Here is a 15,728-nt window from a genome sequence, read left to right on the forward strand (position 1 = left end):
TGAAGCCTTCATCCACCCTTCTCATTCTCTGTTTTCATTGCTCAAAAACTGTGCAATAAGAATCCCCTGAGCCATTCTAAGATTTGCGGCAGAAAACAACATCAGATTAGGGAGTACGGGAGCTGCAGGTTGATTCTAGAAGATGACAGATAAGGGGCCACATGAGGTTCAAACGGTTCAGATAAGTGGTACAGACACAGCAGCATGTTCAGGCAGACTGTGCAGTCAGCGGCCAAGACAACTTCCATACTAATGCCAACTCTGCTCTGGCACCCCATGCCTCCAACGTCTCTAAATCCCTACCCCACAAGGAACAGGAGAGTTAGCTAATGTTTCTACAAGACCCTGAGATCCTATGATGCAGCGAATGTATTAGTTTACTGACAAGTATTATTCTGACAAAACTCATGATTTAGGGCTCAACTCTGCAGACTTCAAGTAGATCTCACCAAATGAATAATCTTCAAGCCTCTGAGACTTCAGCGTAAGTTATTGCTAAGTGCTCTTTACAGTCTTAGCAGCAAACTACAAGCAACTTGCAGAATTTCAATCTACTACATTTTTAATAACAATTTCTGAAATTTTCACTGAGTGATCCTTTCCAGCAGAAAGTGTCTCCTCCAAGAGGCTTTTCATTAAACCCCACAGAACCTCACCAAGATGGCCAAGTCTTGATCTTGCAGAAAGCAAAGGTAACATTCCCAATAAATTTAATGCTGTGTAGAGTTATCCATTATAGGTTTTGATCCAGCAATAGTTCCCCCTATTTCAAGGGTGAAATCAGCGTAGGGCAGAAATGCACCACTGGAAAGAGTGGTCTGCAGCACCGTGGAGCACAGGCTCCTCAGGCATACAGCAGACACACAGACAAGGAGGCAATCGTCGTAGCTGTGAAACAATTCCAGTAGCTATATTATACACATATAAAGCTCAAGTTCAAAATATGCATTATAAGTAATCCAAGATCTACAATTATAATCCACAGTTCAAACACAAATAAATATTAACCTTGATTCCCAAACCTGCTCTAAGAAAGAAGACAGCAGAGCATTTTGATACTTATTTTTAGTAGACAGAAGGAGACCACCATGGTTTTAATTCATCAAAAATAAAATTAAGTAATATTGGTCCACACAAGCAATATTCATCTCTAATTGAGGTTGATTCAATGAGTTAGCTATCCAGAAAATACTGTGTAATATCATGAGGACACCTTTCCAGTTCATTAAAAAAAAGATAATCTGTTGCCATACTTCTTACCCATTATAAGCAGGGCAAGAAACCATTTCCAACAGTTCATATGCAAAGTATTTACAGTTCTGCAAGCTAAACTGAAAAAGGGTCAGTTTGGAAGCAATCAGTCTAACTGTAATGAAAACATAAACCAGGGCTCCGGTACAGTTTAGCAAGTCCTCAAACGCTCACAGAGTTTGAATGGTGCAGAGCGAACTTATCTGGATTTCCTCCACTCGGAGGAGCCCACCCTCTGCACCCCTCCATCACTCAGATAACGTACTGCCTCTGCATAGGCGATTCAAGCAGGCACTCGAGCTCTCAAGTACGCGGGGATCGCCTTTATACTATTCACATCTAGTACAAGGGTCCGGGAGTTTTCCTTCTGACTAGTTGAAATATACCTGATACTTTTTTCCCCTTTTTGCACCGTAGGCTTACAGAAAATGTCCCCTTGGTAGTAAAACATAGCTGCTAAAAAAAGGAATTAAAAAGAAAGACAATAACTGGCTTTGTGAGTAAACATGGACAAAGAACATTCCTCACAAAGTATAATTCACTAGCACTGCTTTTTGGCGGTGCCCTGAACACCAGTGGCAAGTCTCACTCCTACAAATCTAAAACAGAATCATAACACTGAAATGTTACAATGTACCCATTTCTCAATGTTTTAAAACACATGAAAGGCTTAGAAGTTTAGTTTCCTTTCAGACAACATCTGCTTGGCTGCCACCCTCTCTGCAGAGGCATAGGTGTACGCGAAGCTGTGACAGGAAGTCATGTATATATAGAACCTCTTCTCATTGAATTATTAATATAATCTTATCTCGAGGTCTGAAACCAGCTTTATGAGGCACAGCAACAAAACATCAGTCCCAAGTAAAAAATGCATTTTAAAAGGGATGAATTTGGAATTACGTTTCATTATTATTTAACCAAAATATGAATTTAAAAAGCGAAATATAAAAGAGTCTAAAGAAAAAAAGGTACTAAAACACAGGCAGCCAGCTATCAAGAACACGATTTCTCCTTACTAATCGCTCTTTAACATTCAACTTCACAGGTCGCAGAAGTAGATGCAAAGGCCAGCTGACAAGTGTCGCTCCTCTCGCCCACTTCCCTCCAGGCCTCCCCTTCCCCTCCTGCCCCCTGCCCATGCCTCCGCCGGACAAGGCTGGCTCCGCTCCCCCAGCCAGGCCGTCCCGCCCTCCCAGTGCCAACCACACCGTCCCTGCTCCTTCCCTCCGTCCTCGCTTCCCAAGCTCCCGGTCCCTTCGCCCTCCCTCCCCCTCACGTACCGAGGTAAATCCAGAAAAACTAGAAGCAAGAGGTCAATTCGTGTTGTAAACTGCTCGTATTAAATATTAACGTACGCAGAAATGTTAAACTGCTGGCTCCGGGACTACTGCAGGGAACTTCTCCTCAGCACAGCCGCCCCGATGTGAGGGGCCCGTGCGGGTCCCGGCGGGGGGGGCTCTGCGGGCTCCCGCCCAAACCGCCTCCCGCTGCAGGCAACGAGCCCTCGAGGAGGTTTTGGGAGCCGCCAGCTCGGAGCTTCGGTCGCGCCCTCTCCCACCGCCCGGGACGCGCCGAGCCCGCGGGCCGGGCGGCCGCACCGCGCAGGGAAGGAGCCCGGCGGGGGCTGCCCCGCTGCGGGGCCGCTCCGGGTCAGACCCGCCGCGGACCGAGCCCCCCGCAGCGGCGGCGGGGACCTGCGCCGGGCGCGGAGGCTGCGGGCAGGAGACAGGCGGCAGCCGCGTCCAGCTTCCCGTACGCCGCCGTTCCCGCTCCGCGCCCGCGGGGCCGCTCCGCGCCGCCAGGAGCCGCAGACAAAGAACGCGGAGACCCCGCGCGCGGCGCGGGGCGCTGCGGACACACGCGCGCGGGCAGAGGGGCGCGGGGGGCGCGGCGGCTCCGCGGTCGCACCTGGGACATCTGCGGGCGCAGGTTGATCTCCTTGAGGTTGATGGAGTGGCTGCGCAGGTTGTTGAGGAGCTGGCAGAGCAGGACGCCGTCGCGCAGCGTCTGCGCCAGGTCGAAGACCTGGGCCGTGTCCCAGGTCACCCGGTGGTTGGGCGGCAGCACCTTGCAGCTGATCAGCCACTGCCCGCACTGCTTCCAGGGCTCCATCCCCGCCGCCGCGCCGCGATGCTGCGGCCGCGGCGACCCTGCTGCGCCCTCCCGCCGCCGGCGCCGCTACCGCGGCCGGCCCGGCCCGCCCCCGTGTCCGCGCCCGCCCCGGAGGCGGGCCCCGCCCGCCCCCCCGCCCCGGCGGCCGCCGTCAGGGCGCCCGCGCCCGGTACCTGGCCCCGCGCCTCCGCGGGCAGCCGGGGCGGCCCCGCTCGCGGGGCCCAGCCCCGCCGGCCTCCAGCCCTCCCCGGGCGGCTCTGGAAGGCCGGTCCGTGAAGGGAGGGGCTCTTCGCGTTCGCTCTCGCAGCACACCTGAGATGGCAGAAAGAGAGCGCCTGCGGTGTACCAGACGCAGCTGTAACAGGCGGGTGTACAAAATGGCATAACGTTGTGTTCTGGTTTATTTTCGGTCTTTATCCGTCCGCTAAGGAAACGGCTAAGTGCTCAGAAGAGGTCAAAGCAGCAGCAAGCTGTCAGGCGTTATGAAAGATGCCTCTCTCTTCCTAGAAATGATAGAGAATATATCATGGCATAGCGTTGGTTTCCCTCCGTTCTCCCCCAAAACATTTTGCACTAACTGACGTGAATTTTATTTGCACTTTAATTAAGTTCGGGGAAAAAAAAAAAAAGTAACAGCTTACAACAAGCATTCAGGCAACTTCAAAAAAAAATATTCAAGTTATTTTAAGTTACTAAAGGTGACAGACTCCAAAAATAGACAATACAAACCCCAGAGTTCACAATATCCTCCGCATCTGCATCTCAAAAGCTATTATTTCCTTTTGATTTCTGAAGCAGTGCTGAAAACTTACTTTCTCAAAAAAAAACCAAATTCACTTAAAAGGATACAAAAACTGTTTTTCTCCTCTATTAAAGCATTCATTAAAAGAAAAAAAAGCCCCAACACTTTTAAAGTACCATTAATGGGTAATTTATAGGGGAAAAAACCCCACAGTCCAGGGTGAGAAAGCCTTCTAACAGCAAAAACCTAACGTGACTATTCAGGATGGCCCACAACTGTCCCCGGTTTTCACATCTCCTCTGTTAAAAGCCTGACACTTGCTGCTTTCTGAGCTCAGAATAATCCCACAAATGCTTTTAATAATTTCTGAAAGAATGAATACAAAAGTTCTGGGAATTTATTTCAGAAACTGAAGCCTAGCAAGTGATTTGCACGTTTCAGTAAGCTTAAAATGCTGCTTCATTTTTTTTATTTTTTAAAACAGGTGACATGTCTGCTATTCCAGGCATTTTCCTGAGCAGACAGTGGTATTAACTTTGGATCATGAGTGCAGGGCCACAGAACATGCCACAGGGCAGCTCACCACTTCACACTGCAATCAGCCAAAAAGAAAAACGTGGCCCTCAGAAAATAACAAGGATCCAGCTCCACCATCCGTAACTCCTGTGCCGCCACCCAGCAGATGATGGGATGAGATAGGTGTGACTTACGACATAATTAGAGGCACAAATGTTGCTCAAGGACATCTGGTGACTACGTTTGGTTCCACTCCTAAAGATGCACAAAGTTGCAAGCGGCCAGCTTGCTTTTCAGACCTCTGCTTGCGTTAGTTGGTCTCGCAAATTAAAGAGGCTTCCAGCTTTGACTGAGCGCAGAGGGAACTCACGAAGGTGCTCTGTACAGGTCCGGCCTGTCAGAGCAGAAACACATTTTAACAGAATATAAACTCCAATTAGCAGCAAGTGATTTTGCATCAATCAAAAGATTCAAAGGATTGGTGGCAGCGCAGCTGAGCTTAAACTCTTCAGAATAACTCTTACACAGGAGAGCATGACTTTAGGTTGAGTTGCCTCAGCAATGCTTCCTTCCCTGCTCTCGGCAGGCCCCTCCTGCTCCATGCCTACTGCCGGGCAGCCGCAGCCCATGCAGCTCCTGCTTATCAGGAGAGACGCAAATTCTGTATTTAACCACCTCAGCCCGAAGACTCGGTCACAGGTGCCTCTGCCTACTCAGGGCAACGCTTTGATTGTTTTATGCCTGAGCAGCCGGAGGAGAGGGAAGTTTGCAACATAAACATGCTGTCAAAATATTGGACTGCCTACAACCAGGCAGAATTAAGAGAGAATTCAATTCCTAATTTAAATCAAAAGGGACTGAAATTAACAGCCTGCACTATGATCATTTGGAGATCAGCATCCATCAAAATAAACATCAGAGCAGTTTGATCAAGAACACAATAAAACACTGTCTCATAGTAACATATTTTTTATCTGTAACAAGTTAAACATGAAGTGATAAGTGAATAAGAATTCGGTCGCGCCCACAAGCTATCCACTCTTAGACTGACAACAACCATAACTCTGAAGCAAATGCAGAAGGGAGGAAAAAAATAGATAAAAGAAACAGAAAAACATCTGCACTGTATTATCCACATCCCCACTTCAGCTGCCTCCAGCCAGGATCAGTGGTACAGCACCCTGAAAGCAACATGAACTGTTGGGATGCCTTTGCACAGATACAGAAAAGCGAGCGCTGTTCTGATTCATAAACAGCAGAAAAAGCACCTCAGGCTAGTTGCTCAAATGGATCCAATCTTTTTACATGGATTAATAGGAGCAATCCAACACTCCTTAATCCAAACTTTACATCCAAAGAATATGTATGCTTTAAAGGTGGTGGTTGGAATTCTAAATATCTGAAAAACCTACACTGCAGTTTTAAATTGTTCATAAGTCCTGGGTTGTTATACTGTAATATAAGAACTCAATTTAATTCAAAATACCTGAGTTTGTTCCTCTACTGTATCTCACATAATCCAATGAGTGACGTTCCTCCAAATGGAGAAGAATCCATACATGTACATAAATTCCAGCAAATTAGCTCTCTACAAAGAGTTACATGGTTGAGAGAAGGGAAGGGGCAAATGGATTCATAGCCAAAATTCATGGTCAGCACAGCCTGGCTAGAGCAGAAGACTGACTGCTACTGAAGTTCCGGAATATCTGCCCATTCCCTTTCCTCCTCTCTTGCAGTACTCTTCACAGCCTTCTTCAGCTTCCTACATTGTCCACAGTCATTTATTGGAAGGAGTTCAATTTTTCCCTTAATTCTAGATTTGCTTGTGTTCAAGAGCTACTTTTACATTGACTTTTTTTTTTTGCTGTTAATAGATACAAAAACCAGAAAACCCTATAGCTCAAATATCAAGTACTTTAAATGAACCAGCTGCTGAAGATGTACTGGAAGTTTGAGCTCCTTCCATCCTGTTGTTCTCCTCATACTCCAAAAATTGCTTATAGATCTGTGTGGTTGGAGAATCTTCTGCATTGAAAGAGAGGCTGGTTTGAAAGCCACCTCAGTCCATCTCCTCCATTTTTACTAGCACAGACTGACATTCATGAATCCGGCAGCTAGATCAGTTTAGATTGCTCAAAAGATTCAATGTATGTCACATACTTTTTTTCTTAACGCATCATTAAGCCATTCACTGAAGCAGTTTTATCTTCAGACTTTTTTAAAAAGAAACCGGTAAAATACATACAGTCCCACTTTCAAAATACTGCAAAGCAGCAACATAAATACAAAAAAAGAAATCTCTATTAAAAGAACAGCGAGTCTGAAGGAGAATTGTTCCCCAAAAGGCACCCAAAAATAGCTTTTGCATGGTTTTTCTCGCCTTCCAGGAGACAACTGGCTCCTTACTGGAGACATCATAAATTTGTTTTCTTTATTCTTACCCTGTGCTGCATCCTATGAAGGTGGCAACTTTCCAACTCTTTTCTCGTTGCTTTATTTCAAAAAAGAAACTCAATTTGTTTTATAAGGGCACATTTGCAAGCTTTCTGAAATAATTATTTCCCACTGTCACCACCCTTGCTGTGTTTAAATTACTTACATTGCTCAGGTTGGGGAAAATAAATAAATAAATAAAAAATAAACCCACAAATGTACACACATTCCCTCTTTTTCAATCACTCTTGCAGATATAATAGTGCCCATGAGCCCTAGGCACAGACACCCTTTGTGCGAGGTGCCAAACAAGGGTAACAAAATGATAGATATTTTCCCAAAGAGCATCACTCCTCACTTCCTTTTCCTATTTATTCCCTTATTCACCAATGGATTCATCAGTCCTGGTGCTTAAAGTTTTCTTGCCTTCTGACGATTGCACTTGAAGTGCATTTTTGAATGCTACAGGGAGAAAGCGGTGCAAGCCCGAGTGAAGAACTGCCCTCATTCATGGGTACTAAAGGCCCACGTCTTGGCTGAGCCAGCCCTGAGCTCATGCCCAGCGTGTCTCAATTAGACCCACTTAATTACACCAGTAAGAAAATTCAGTTACACATGGTCTGCAAGCGAGCGGGAACATACAGTCTTGCAGCTCAGCCATTTGTATCTTCCTCCTGTTTGGAAAGGCATTGGGCTACCGTGGCTCCTGGCCAGAAGCCTCCCTCGAGCCGCTCTCGTTTCAGCTGGACGGGAATAATAGGGAGGTGGCCAGAGTCCAGCATTTCTTAAGTAGCCTGCTTATCTTGCAGTAAAAGTAAATGAGGGTAAGATCGCTGACCAGAATTCTTCAGTAATTTCTGTCTGCCGCTGAAAATGAGTACCAGCGTGGATCAAGATCTCCCAGATGCATCTGGCTGTATCCTATAGCTATAGGCTCCAGTTTCAGAATTACTTTGGGAACTTTGTGGCCGAAAGTGAAAAAGCAGTGCTACTTTTAATCGATTGCTTATTAATTATTTGTTAGTGTTATCATGAAAAGTCTTATACTACAAATCAGATAGACTTTTAAAAAATAAACATTCTAAAATAACAATCCTATCTGAATTTCAGCAAAGCATTATATTTTACTTTAAAAAAATATTTCAGGTTTGCATGGAAGAAGTCGTAGACAAGTGATCTGAAGTCTAAATCAAGCACTGAAAAGAACAGAAAAATGATAAAAAGTAAAATAATAAGCTGGGAGGATGTATGGAACTGAGTGGAACAGGACTTTGTATTGAATTTACTTTTCAATAGACACCCGAAAGATGCAGACAGACAACATGATATATAAATGTAGAGATAATTTTACACTGAGAGGAATTCTAAATGCTAACACACCAAAAGAACACCAAGATACTGGCTTTAGTGTAAAATTGCCTGAATACATAAAATGTATTTGAATGTTAGAGAAGCCTATTCAGTGATGCTGCAAGGGAAGATCCATCTAGACGAGCCAATGTCAAAATAAGACATTAAAGCAGTCATTAAACAGACTGCGTAGCTCTAACAACTACCGACCAAATAATCATCTTAAGAGTTGAAGTCCTTGGCTTACCTCCCCTGCCAGAAATCTCCTTTTCATTGAAGTCAACAGAAACTTGTCCTATTTTACTGGGTCCAGAATCCTATGTTGAATGCCTAAAATAGGATATTTGCTTTACAGAAGCCCAAGTTTCAGCTTTCTAAAAAAGATTCATACAAAAGGAGTAAGCTGATGATGTGCCACCTGTTTGTGCTGAACAACACGGGAAGCAAGACTCAGCCAGCCTCTCACCTCCTGCCAGCGGGCAGCCAAGGCATTTATGATAAGGAAAACATTTAAGGTCAGGAAAAGAAAGGAAATTGTCATGTACTACTTTAACCATGTACTACTACAACGTATTTTAACCAAAATATCAAAAAGGCTGGTTTCTTAAGAATCCAAGCAACTTGAAACAGTAAATAAAGTCACAACCTTCCTCATGCCTTAGTAGGTCCTGTTCAATTTTCTTTAACTTTTTTGACAGGTCTAAGCAATATACCTGTTTCTTACCCCTTTCATCTCCATTTCTTGTCTTCCATAGGTTGTTCTCAACAGTCTGATGATAATTTTTAATGCAAAACCAGATCAGACGACAAGGTTACAGAACAGCAAAAAATTCCCTCTTCACTCAAGGTAGAAGGAAAGGGGATGCTGACAAAAATCATTTTTTGTGGTCCCAGCTGACAAGAAAGTGATATTATTATGAAAAGTCAAGGTGTTCAAGTGCATATAACTGAGAAATGAAAAGCTAGAAATTGGCACAAGTAAGCCCTAAAGCAAGGAAAAGCTGTTTTTATGTTTTCATAGTCTATTCAGGACCCAGAACTGAGAATCCAGAAAGATTCTCCTGCATTGATGGAAGAAGGGATTAATCGCTGAAAGCGTGACACTTGCAGGAAACGCTGTGCACTGGATGAGGTCTGAATATGTAGGAATCCAGGGAAAAAAACCTTCACATTAAAATAAAAAATCTCCACCCTACCTAAAGTGTGGAAAAACTGAAAAGTGCCATGCATGAAATATCTACTTGAACAGTGAAAGAATATCTGGAATAATGTTTATAACTCTATTACTAATAGAATATTTATTTTAAAAATTAACAGTATTAGGCTTGAATTTTTCATATCCTAAGGGCAAAATTTACTATCAGTCTCTAGTCTCATGCTGTGTTAACTGTTATAATAAATAGGGCAGTCACATATAATCTGAGACACCGTTCCAGTTTTCCACTTACGTTAGATCTGTATTTACATACTAATCTAAGTTTGGTAAATAAAAGTTTCCTTTTATGCTTACAAGTCAAAAATATTAATGATTTTTAACAACAAAACATTCACATTTATTTTTAGAGAACTCAGCAGGCAAAATATTTCTAAACACTTCAGCAGGCAGTGCAGCTTCATCTCGAACGTTACCCATACTTGTCTCTCCTCAAGAATAAATAATATAAATATTTCAGAACATTCTGCTACCTACTGTTTTTTAACCTTTCCTAAGTGAGTGTACTTGCGTATTGCTTGTCTAATGAGGCTGGGCCAATGCTAGACTGCAGATCAGCAGAGGCTGAAGAGTTAGGGAGCTCTTTATTCAGTCCCTTGGGACTGAATTTGCAGCGGCAGGGACAACACCACTAGATTAGGGCCTGAAAGTAATAGGGGCCATGAGCCCTAGTCTTCAGTTCAGAAAAATAAGCCATCACAAGCGCAGGACACAAATTCTCAGACCTGTCCTCTGAATGTTGTGCACTTCAATTTCTGCAGGCTCAGTTTTAGACTTAGTGTGAGATCCCACTCCCCTGGGTGCCACGAACACTTCTTTTATTCTGAAAGAAACCAGATCTCACTCCAAACCTTTAATTTTAATACCTAGGAGCCCCACTTCAGTTGAAGTCAGTGGTATCTGTGGCTGCCAGTAACCTGGGTTATAAAGCTGTGTATCCAAATTAGAGACCCCATTAAAATAATGACTAGTAGTGTTTTAAGTCGTACCACAGATCATTGACAGGCAAGACAATGACAGACAGAAATTATCTTCTATCTCGAGACATCAAGTCGCACCCACTATGCTGATATCAAAACTTCCCCGGTCCTGGTTGCAAAATATTACTCTTGAGATAAAACTATCCAAGTGAAATTTAGAAACTAAAAGATTTAGATTCAGGTCTACCATATAGATTAAGGTCAGAAACTAAATATGCTGCTTTCACTGTATTAGAAATAGTGGTAGGCACCTGCCAATTTAAGGCATTTGAGATTTACCCATCCCATGCAAGAAGGAAGTGCCACACACAAATGGTATGACGTTCATTAACTGTCCCTCTGCTTCCAGCGGTGGAAAGCGGACGTCGTAATATCTGAATAAAGACAGAGCCACACAAAGAAGTTTCTCAGTGGTTCATTTAAAGGTATGTTACAACTTAAAAGACAATAAAACTGCTAAGATAACATTTATGGAGACAGAAGTTGCTTTAGCAGCAAGGTGCATTTACAGCTTAGGTTTATGTTCAGTTGAGGTCAGAGTGGTCCATGTGGCAAACCCAAGCTGTAAAACTATTTCACCCTCCCACCTGTTTTCTCACACCACTATACTAGGACTAAAATAGGAGTGAAGGTCCATTACTGGCTGCATGAAGTCCAACAGCTACCTCTGGCTTATCTATGAACTTGTATTGTACTCTGTGGGCCACCATCTCACCTAGAGGAGAGAACAGCTCACTGAAGAAACCAAAACTGGCTGCTGGCACACAACAGTAAAGAAGCAATACTCTCCAATAGGATGCAGGTTATGTTGAAGGCACAGGGATAACATAAACGCAACTTGCCTTAAAGAGCTTGCCAAGATAATATGAACTTCAGTCCACAGTAAGATTACTGTAAGCCAAAGATATGACCACCCAAAGACAGAAGCATAACAGATCTGTCTACTAAAGAGCTGATTTAGTAGACAAAACTGAGAAAAAATGCACTGTCCAAGTGTCGCTTAACCTTCCTCCCATTTTTGTTCTTCCATGTTTCCTGCAATCAGACCTTCTTGTATCACTGCAACTTGTACACAAGATTCAACCAAAGAAAACAAAACTGAAAACAGCTGTGTACCATACTACAGCACTTCCCTTAGCCTGTGTAGCAGACCACTTTACAGAACAGCCTGAAAATGCAAATACCCTAGGCACAATTTTAATGGCAATAAACGCTTCTATGACATCAAAAGGTTTCATATCCAAATTAGATAAACTGATGCAAAGTATTTTTTAAAGGAGTAGAAACATGCCGGTAAGTAACAGAAAGACACAAGTATGACCAGCACAAACTGGTGCCCAGCAAAGCCAGTCTGTCAGCATGAACTGCAGCTGAATCTGACGCTGAAATCACAAACAAGATAATTTTCCCTTGCTCCAAGGGAGGGTTGTTCCTACTAATTCCTTTCTCAAATAGCTGCGGTTGTATTGCCTCCTTCATTGGATTTACAAGTAGGATGCACAAATGAACACAGGCTGAATTACAGGGTTTGATTTGTTGGCTTTTACTTCCCTTTTCCCAGGGAGGTACCAAAGGGCAGACAAAGCATGGGCAGGGGCCAGGCAAAGGTCTGGCAGCAGAGAAGCTGTGCTGAGATCCAGGACCTGCAGCAGGAACCAAGTCTGAACAGGCAGGAGTACCAAAGCACCAGGCTGACCACCGAGAAGGCCCCAGGGGCACGCAGCACACAGCCCGAGGTGATGCAAGGCAAACCACCAGCCAGCCCCAAAAGCCAGTCTTTAGTTTCCTGGGAGACTAATGGTGGCCAGGTGGCCCAGCCAGAGCTTAACTGCTCAGGAAGCCCTCACAGCCAGTTATGCTAAACCAAACCTCCTCAAACAGGATTCACGTGGGCTTACGGAGGTCCCTGTTGGGTGTCTGAGTGAATACAAGTTAGGTTAAACTTATCTGAAGGCAGTTCTTGGAGTGTTTTGGGCTGGATAAAGCATTAAAATACTGTAAACAAAAGCAAGGCATATATAGAGAGAGCACGGGAGACTTCACTGATCTCACACAGTTATTAGTTGCACTAATCAAGGTGATTGGCAAGTCTTTACAAGTTTGTCTGCCCTGCTAGTTTGTCAACATCATCTTCTTATGGAAATGAAGGTTTTTCGGTTTTGTCTTCAAATACTTTTTGTGTTAGAAATGCAATTATACAAAGATTTGTACAGATCCAGTACTGTTCAGAATGATAACGGATGCCTTTACCTTTACCAGCTGTGACGCTCCCTGCAGCAGGAGACAGCAGAACTAAGGACAGCAATTGCCCAGGAGCTGTTGTTTGCAGGTGGTGCATATGCAAAGAGCCTGCCATGAATCTGAAAAGACAGAAGCATGTTTCAAACACCTGGCTCGGTTGAAACAGCAGCTTAGCAGCAGCTGATAAGGTGCTATTCAGCTGCTGTTAAGCTGGCGAAATACTGCCTTGCCTGGCAATTTCTGATTACCAGATCTCAACCTGTAGCCCAGAAACCCAGCTGGGCTTGCAAGGGTGGGAGGGAGAACTTACAAATTCACTAATCTGAGAGGAAAGGATACAAAATAAAGGGACATGTACAATGATATGCTTACAGTGTCATTTTCTTCTGCAATGAGAAATTAAATAAATATTTTCAATAGTTTGACCAGTCTACCACCATTTTCCTCAAAATTAGGGTGGGGAAAACGTTGAGTTGTATAGATCTAAGTGAACAAGCTCCCTTTCTGGATAGGAACAACGTTGGAAATGTTTGGCATGGCCTTTTGCCCCTTCTTTAAAACGTCTCCTTTGCCACTCCTGGGTCGAAGCTCTGCGGCACGGCCCGCGGCCAGCTGCCCGTGTGCCTGCAGCTGGCTGGAGCCACAGCCGCACAGGGGCATGGCTCCTCGCCGCCCACTCTCTGCCAGCTCCGGGTCGTCAGCCAGCCAGCAGAAGCCTTTAGGGAGAGAGATTAGCAGATGTCAGCCTCCAGTTGTGCAGGATTATACTCTGAAGATGGCCTCGTCCTTGTCTTGGCTGCACGCTGCGGGATGGTATTCGGAGTGATGAAGGATTAGCCGACTGCAGAGCCATATTGGCCTTTTGGATGCCACATTTCTCAACAGCGAACACTCAAAAAATGCGGGACTGGAGAGGCTGGTAGTCCTCTGCTGCAACAGTCACCATACAAGAGGCCCAAATTTCTGTTTAATTTACAACTAACTAGACTTGTAAAATATTTCTTGGCATATAACAGGTGTCTGTTTAAATTTATGTTGGAATTTCAGTGCCCGTGAAAGCAAGTGTCTGAATTTTCTTCCCATTTTCAGGATAAACTGCTCATGGAGTTTAGCATAAATCTCAGTTCCCGCTCAACAAACTCGCCCAGCACGTGTGGCTTTTGTAGGGGTTTGGTTTGTTTTTTTTTCCTAGGAGGGGGGTGGGAAGCCTGGGAGGGAACACCCAGAAAAATTCTTTTAAGTGACACCTTCAGAGCCAGGCAGTTAGGGGGCTGGCTGCTCAGCCATGTAATTGCTATGTTCAGGGCCCACTGCTAACGATCCCTCTGTATTCATTAAGGGCACTTCTAGATACTGAGATAAATTCATCCCTGGTGAAAAGTGCTAATTTCAATAGAGTTATACTAGGCATGAATTTGAGTCACTATGTCCTTTTAAAATGAGCCTATTGGGATTAGTGACAGGAATGCAGTTAAGCTCAGATATGACAGTTAGCAAGATCAAGGCCACTGCTGGATCACAACTACAACTGAGAAAAACAAATGTACTAACCAGCTGCCAATCAAACATATGAAAATGAATAGCAATTATAAGTATTAGCTATTTGTAACAGCATGCTCATACTTGGATCTCAGATACCTTAAACAATCTGGAAGCTCAGCATAATGATTACTCTAAAAAGGGAGGGAAAAAACCTCCATGTTGATAATAGTTGTTATGAGACAGTAAGGTTTTAAGCAGATGGTAAAAAGTGTCAGTCTGAGGCAAAATATAGATCTCCCTGCTGTTGAATAATTAATGAAAAACTCCTTCCCCATTATAGCCATTGTAACTGTGTGACTGTTTGAATAGTCTCCATTTAATAAGGCCTTGTGTATATGAGCTCAAGTCACCTCTTACAATCAGATTTTTTTTTTCCAGGGCTGATTTCTCTTGTGCTCTCTCCCTCTCCTGATCCCTTTCCACAGGACAAATTCTGTTGTGCCTAATCAAGCAGAGCTTCCAGTGACAGCAATCAAGGCAGTTTGATTTAGCAGCACAGCCTTTATTAAAGAAATCCTGACCCCACGGAAGTCGGTTGGAGCCTTGACATTTACTTCAGCCACGCAGACATGCTATATCCTGAGTTCTCCCTTTTAATTGGATCGTATCCTTCTGCTGGTTTACACCAAGACAAATGGGAGTTTCCTGAGAAATAATTTTATTTTTAGGTATTGGAATACTTTAATTGGAAATGTACAAATACACCTGAACTAAAAAAATAAATCATGCAACCAGCCCTAATTTCAGGGATATTATTCTAACATTTAGATTTTCTTATCATACCAACTGCCATGAGCTACTGCCATTGTGTTCTTGCACGCATTTCATAACAGAAGGAAGACCTGGGAGCCTAAGAAGCGCGCCCCTGCCCCCCCAAAAAAAGGTGAGATAGAAAAGGCCTTTCCAAAAAATGAGAAGGAAAAGGAGGTGGTCAGAGACAGGCACAAGAGATTATGCCCTAACTTATCACCAGCTGCAAGGCGCTGATGTGGACAGAGTGATAGGGCTGGTCATGAAAGGCCATTTGAGACCAGGAGGTCAGTGCCTGGCTGCAGTGCAGGGGCGAGCAGAGCACGAGCAGAGTACCAGGGGGCAATCGGAACGGGTCACTGCACTACCTCTGGGGGAAAGCTGCCACTTCATACTTTCTCTTAACGAATGCACTTAGCTATGGTATTTGTCACAAAGTATTGAGTTTTGTCCAACCCCAGTGCTAACAGAAACTCAGAGCAGTTGTCAAATTCTCCGCGTACTCAGAGATTTAAGAGCCAAAAGTCGCCTCCATCTCCACAAGCAGGGAAGGCAAACCCGCAGAGCCGCATTCTGCAGGCAGAGCGGGGAGCTGCCG

The 15,728-nt window shown here is 44.2% G+C and overlaps 1 protein-coding gene across 1 annotated transcript in view; it reads right to left on the bottom strand.

Annotated features, from left to right (window-relative positions):
• The window catches only part of VAV3 (vav guanine nucleotide exchange factor 3), a 175,577-nt gene extending 172,142 nt beyond the window's left edge, over nt 1-3,435 (bottom strand). The window contains exon 1 of the mRNA XM_072867909.1: nt 3,160-3,435. Within this exon, the coding sequence (XP_072724010.1) occupies nt 3,160-3,363 (204 nt within the window). The 5' untranslated portion in view covers nt 3,364-3,435. The remainder of the gene's footprint in view (nt 1-3,159) is intronic.
• Between the last annotated feature and the right edge of the window lie 12,293 nt (nt 3,436-15,728).

Source organism: Ciconia boyciana, chromosome 7, assembly GCF_034638445.1.
Source record: "Ciconia boyciana chromosome 7, ASM3463844v1, whole genome shotgun sequence".
Classification (NCBI taxonomy): Eukaryota; Metazoa; Chordata; class Aves; order Ciconiiformes; family Ciconiidae; genus Ciconia; species Ciconia boyciana.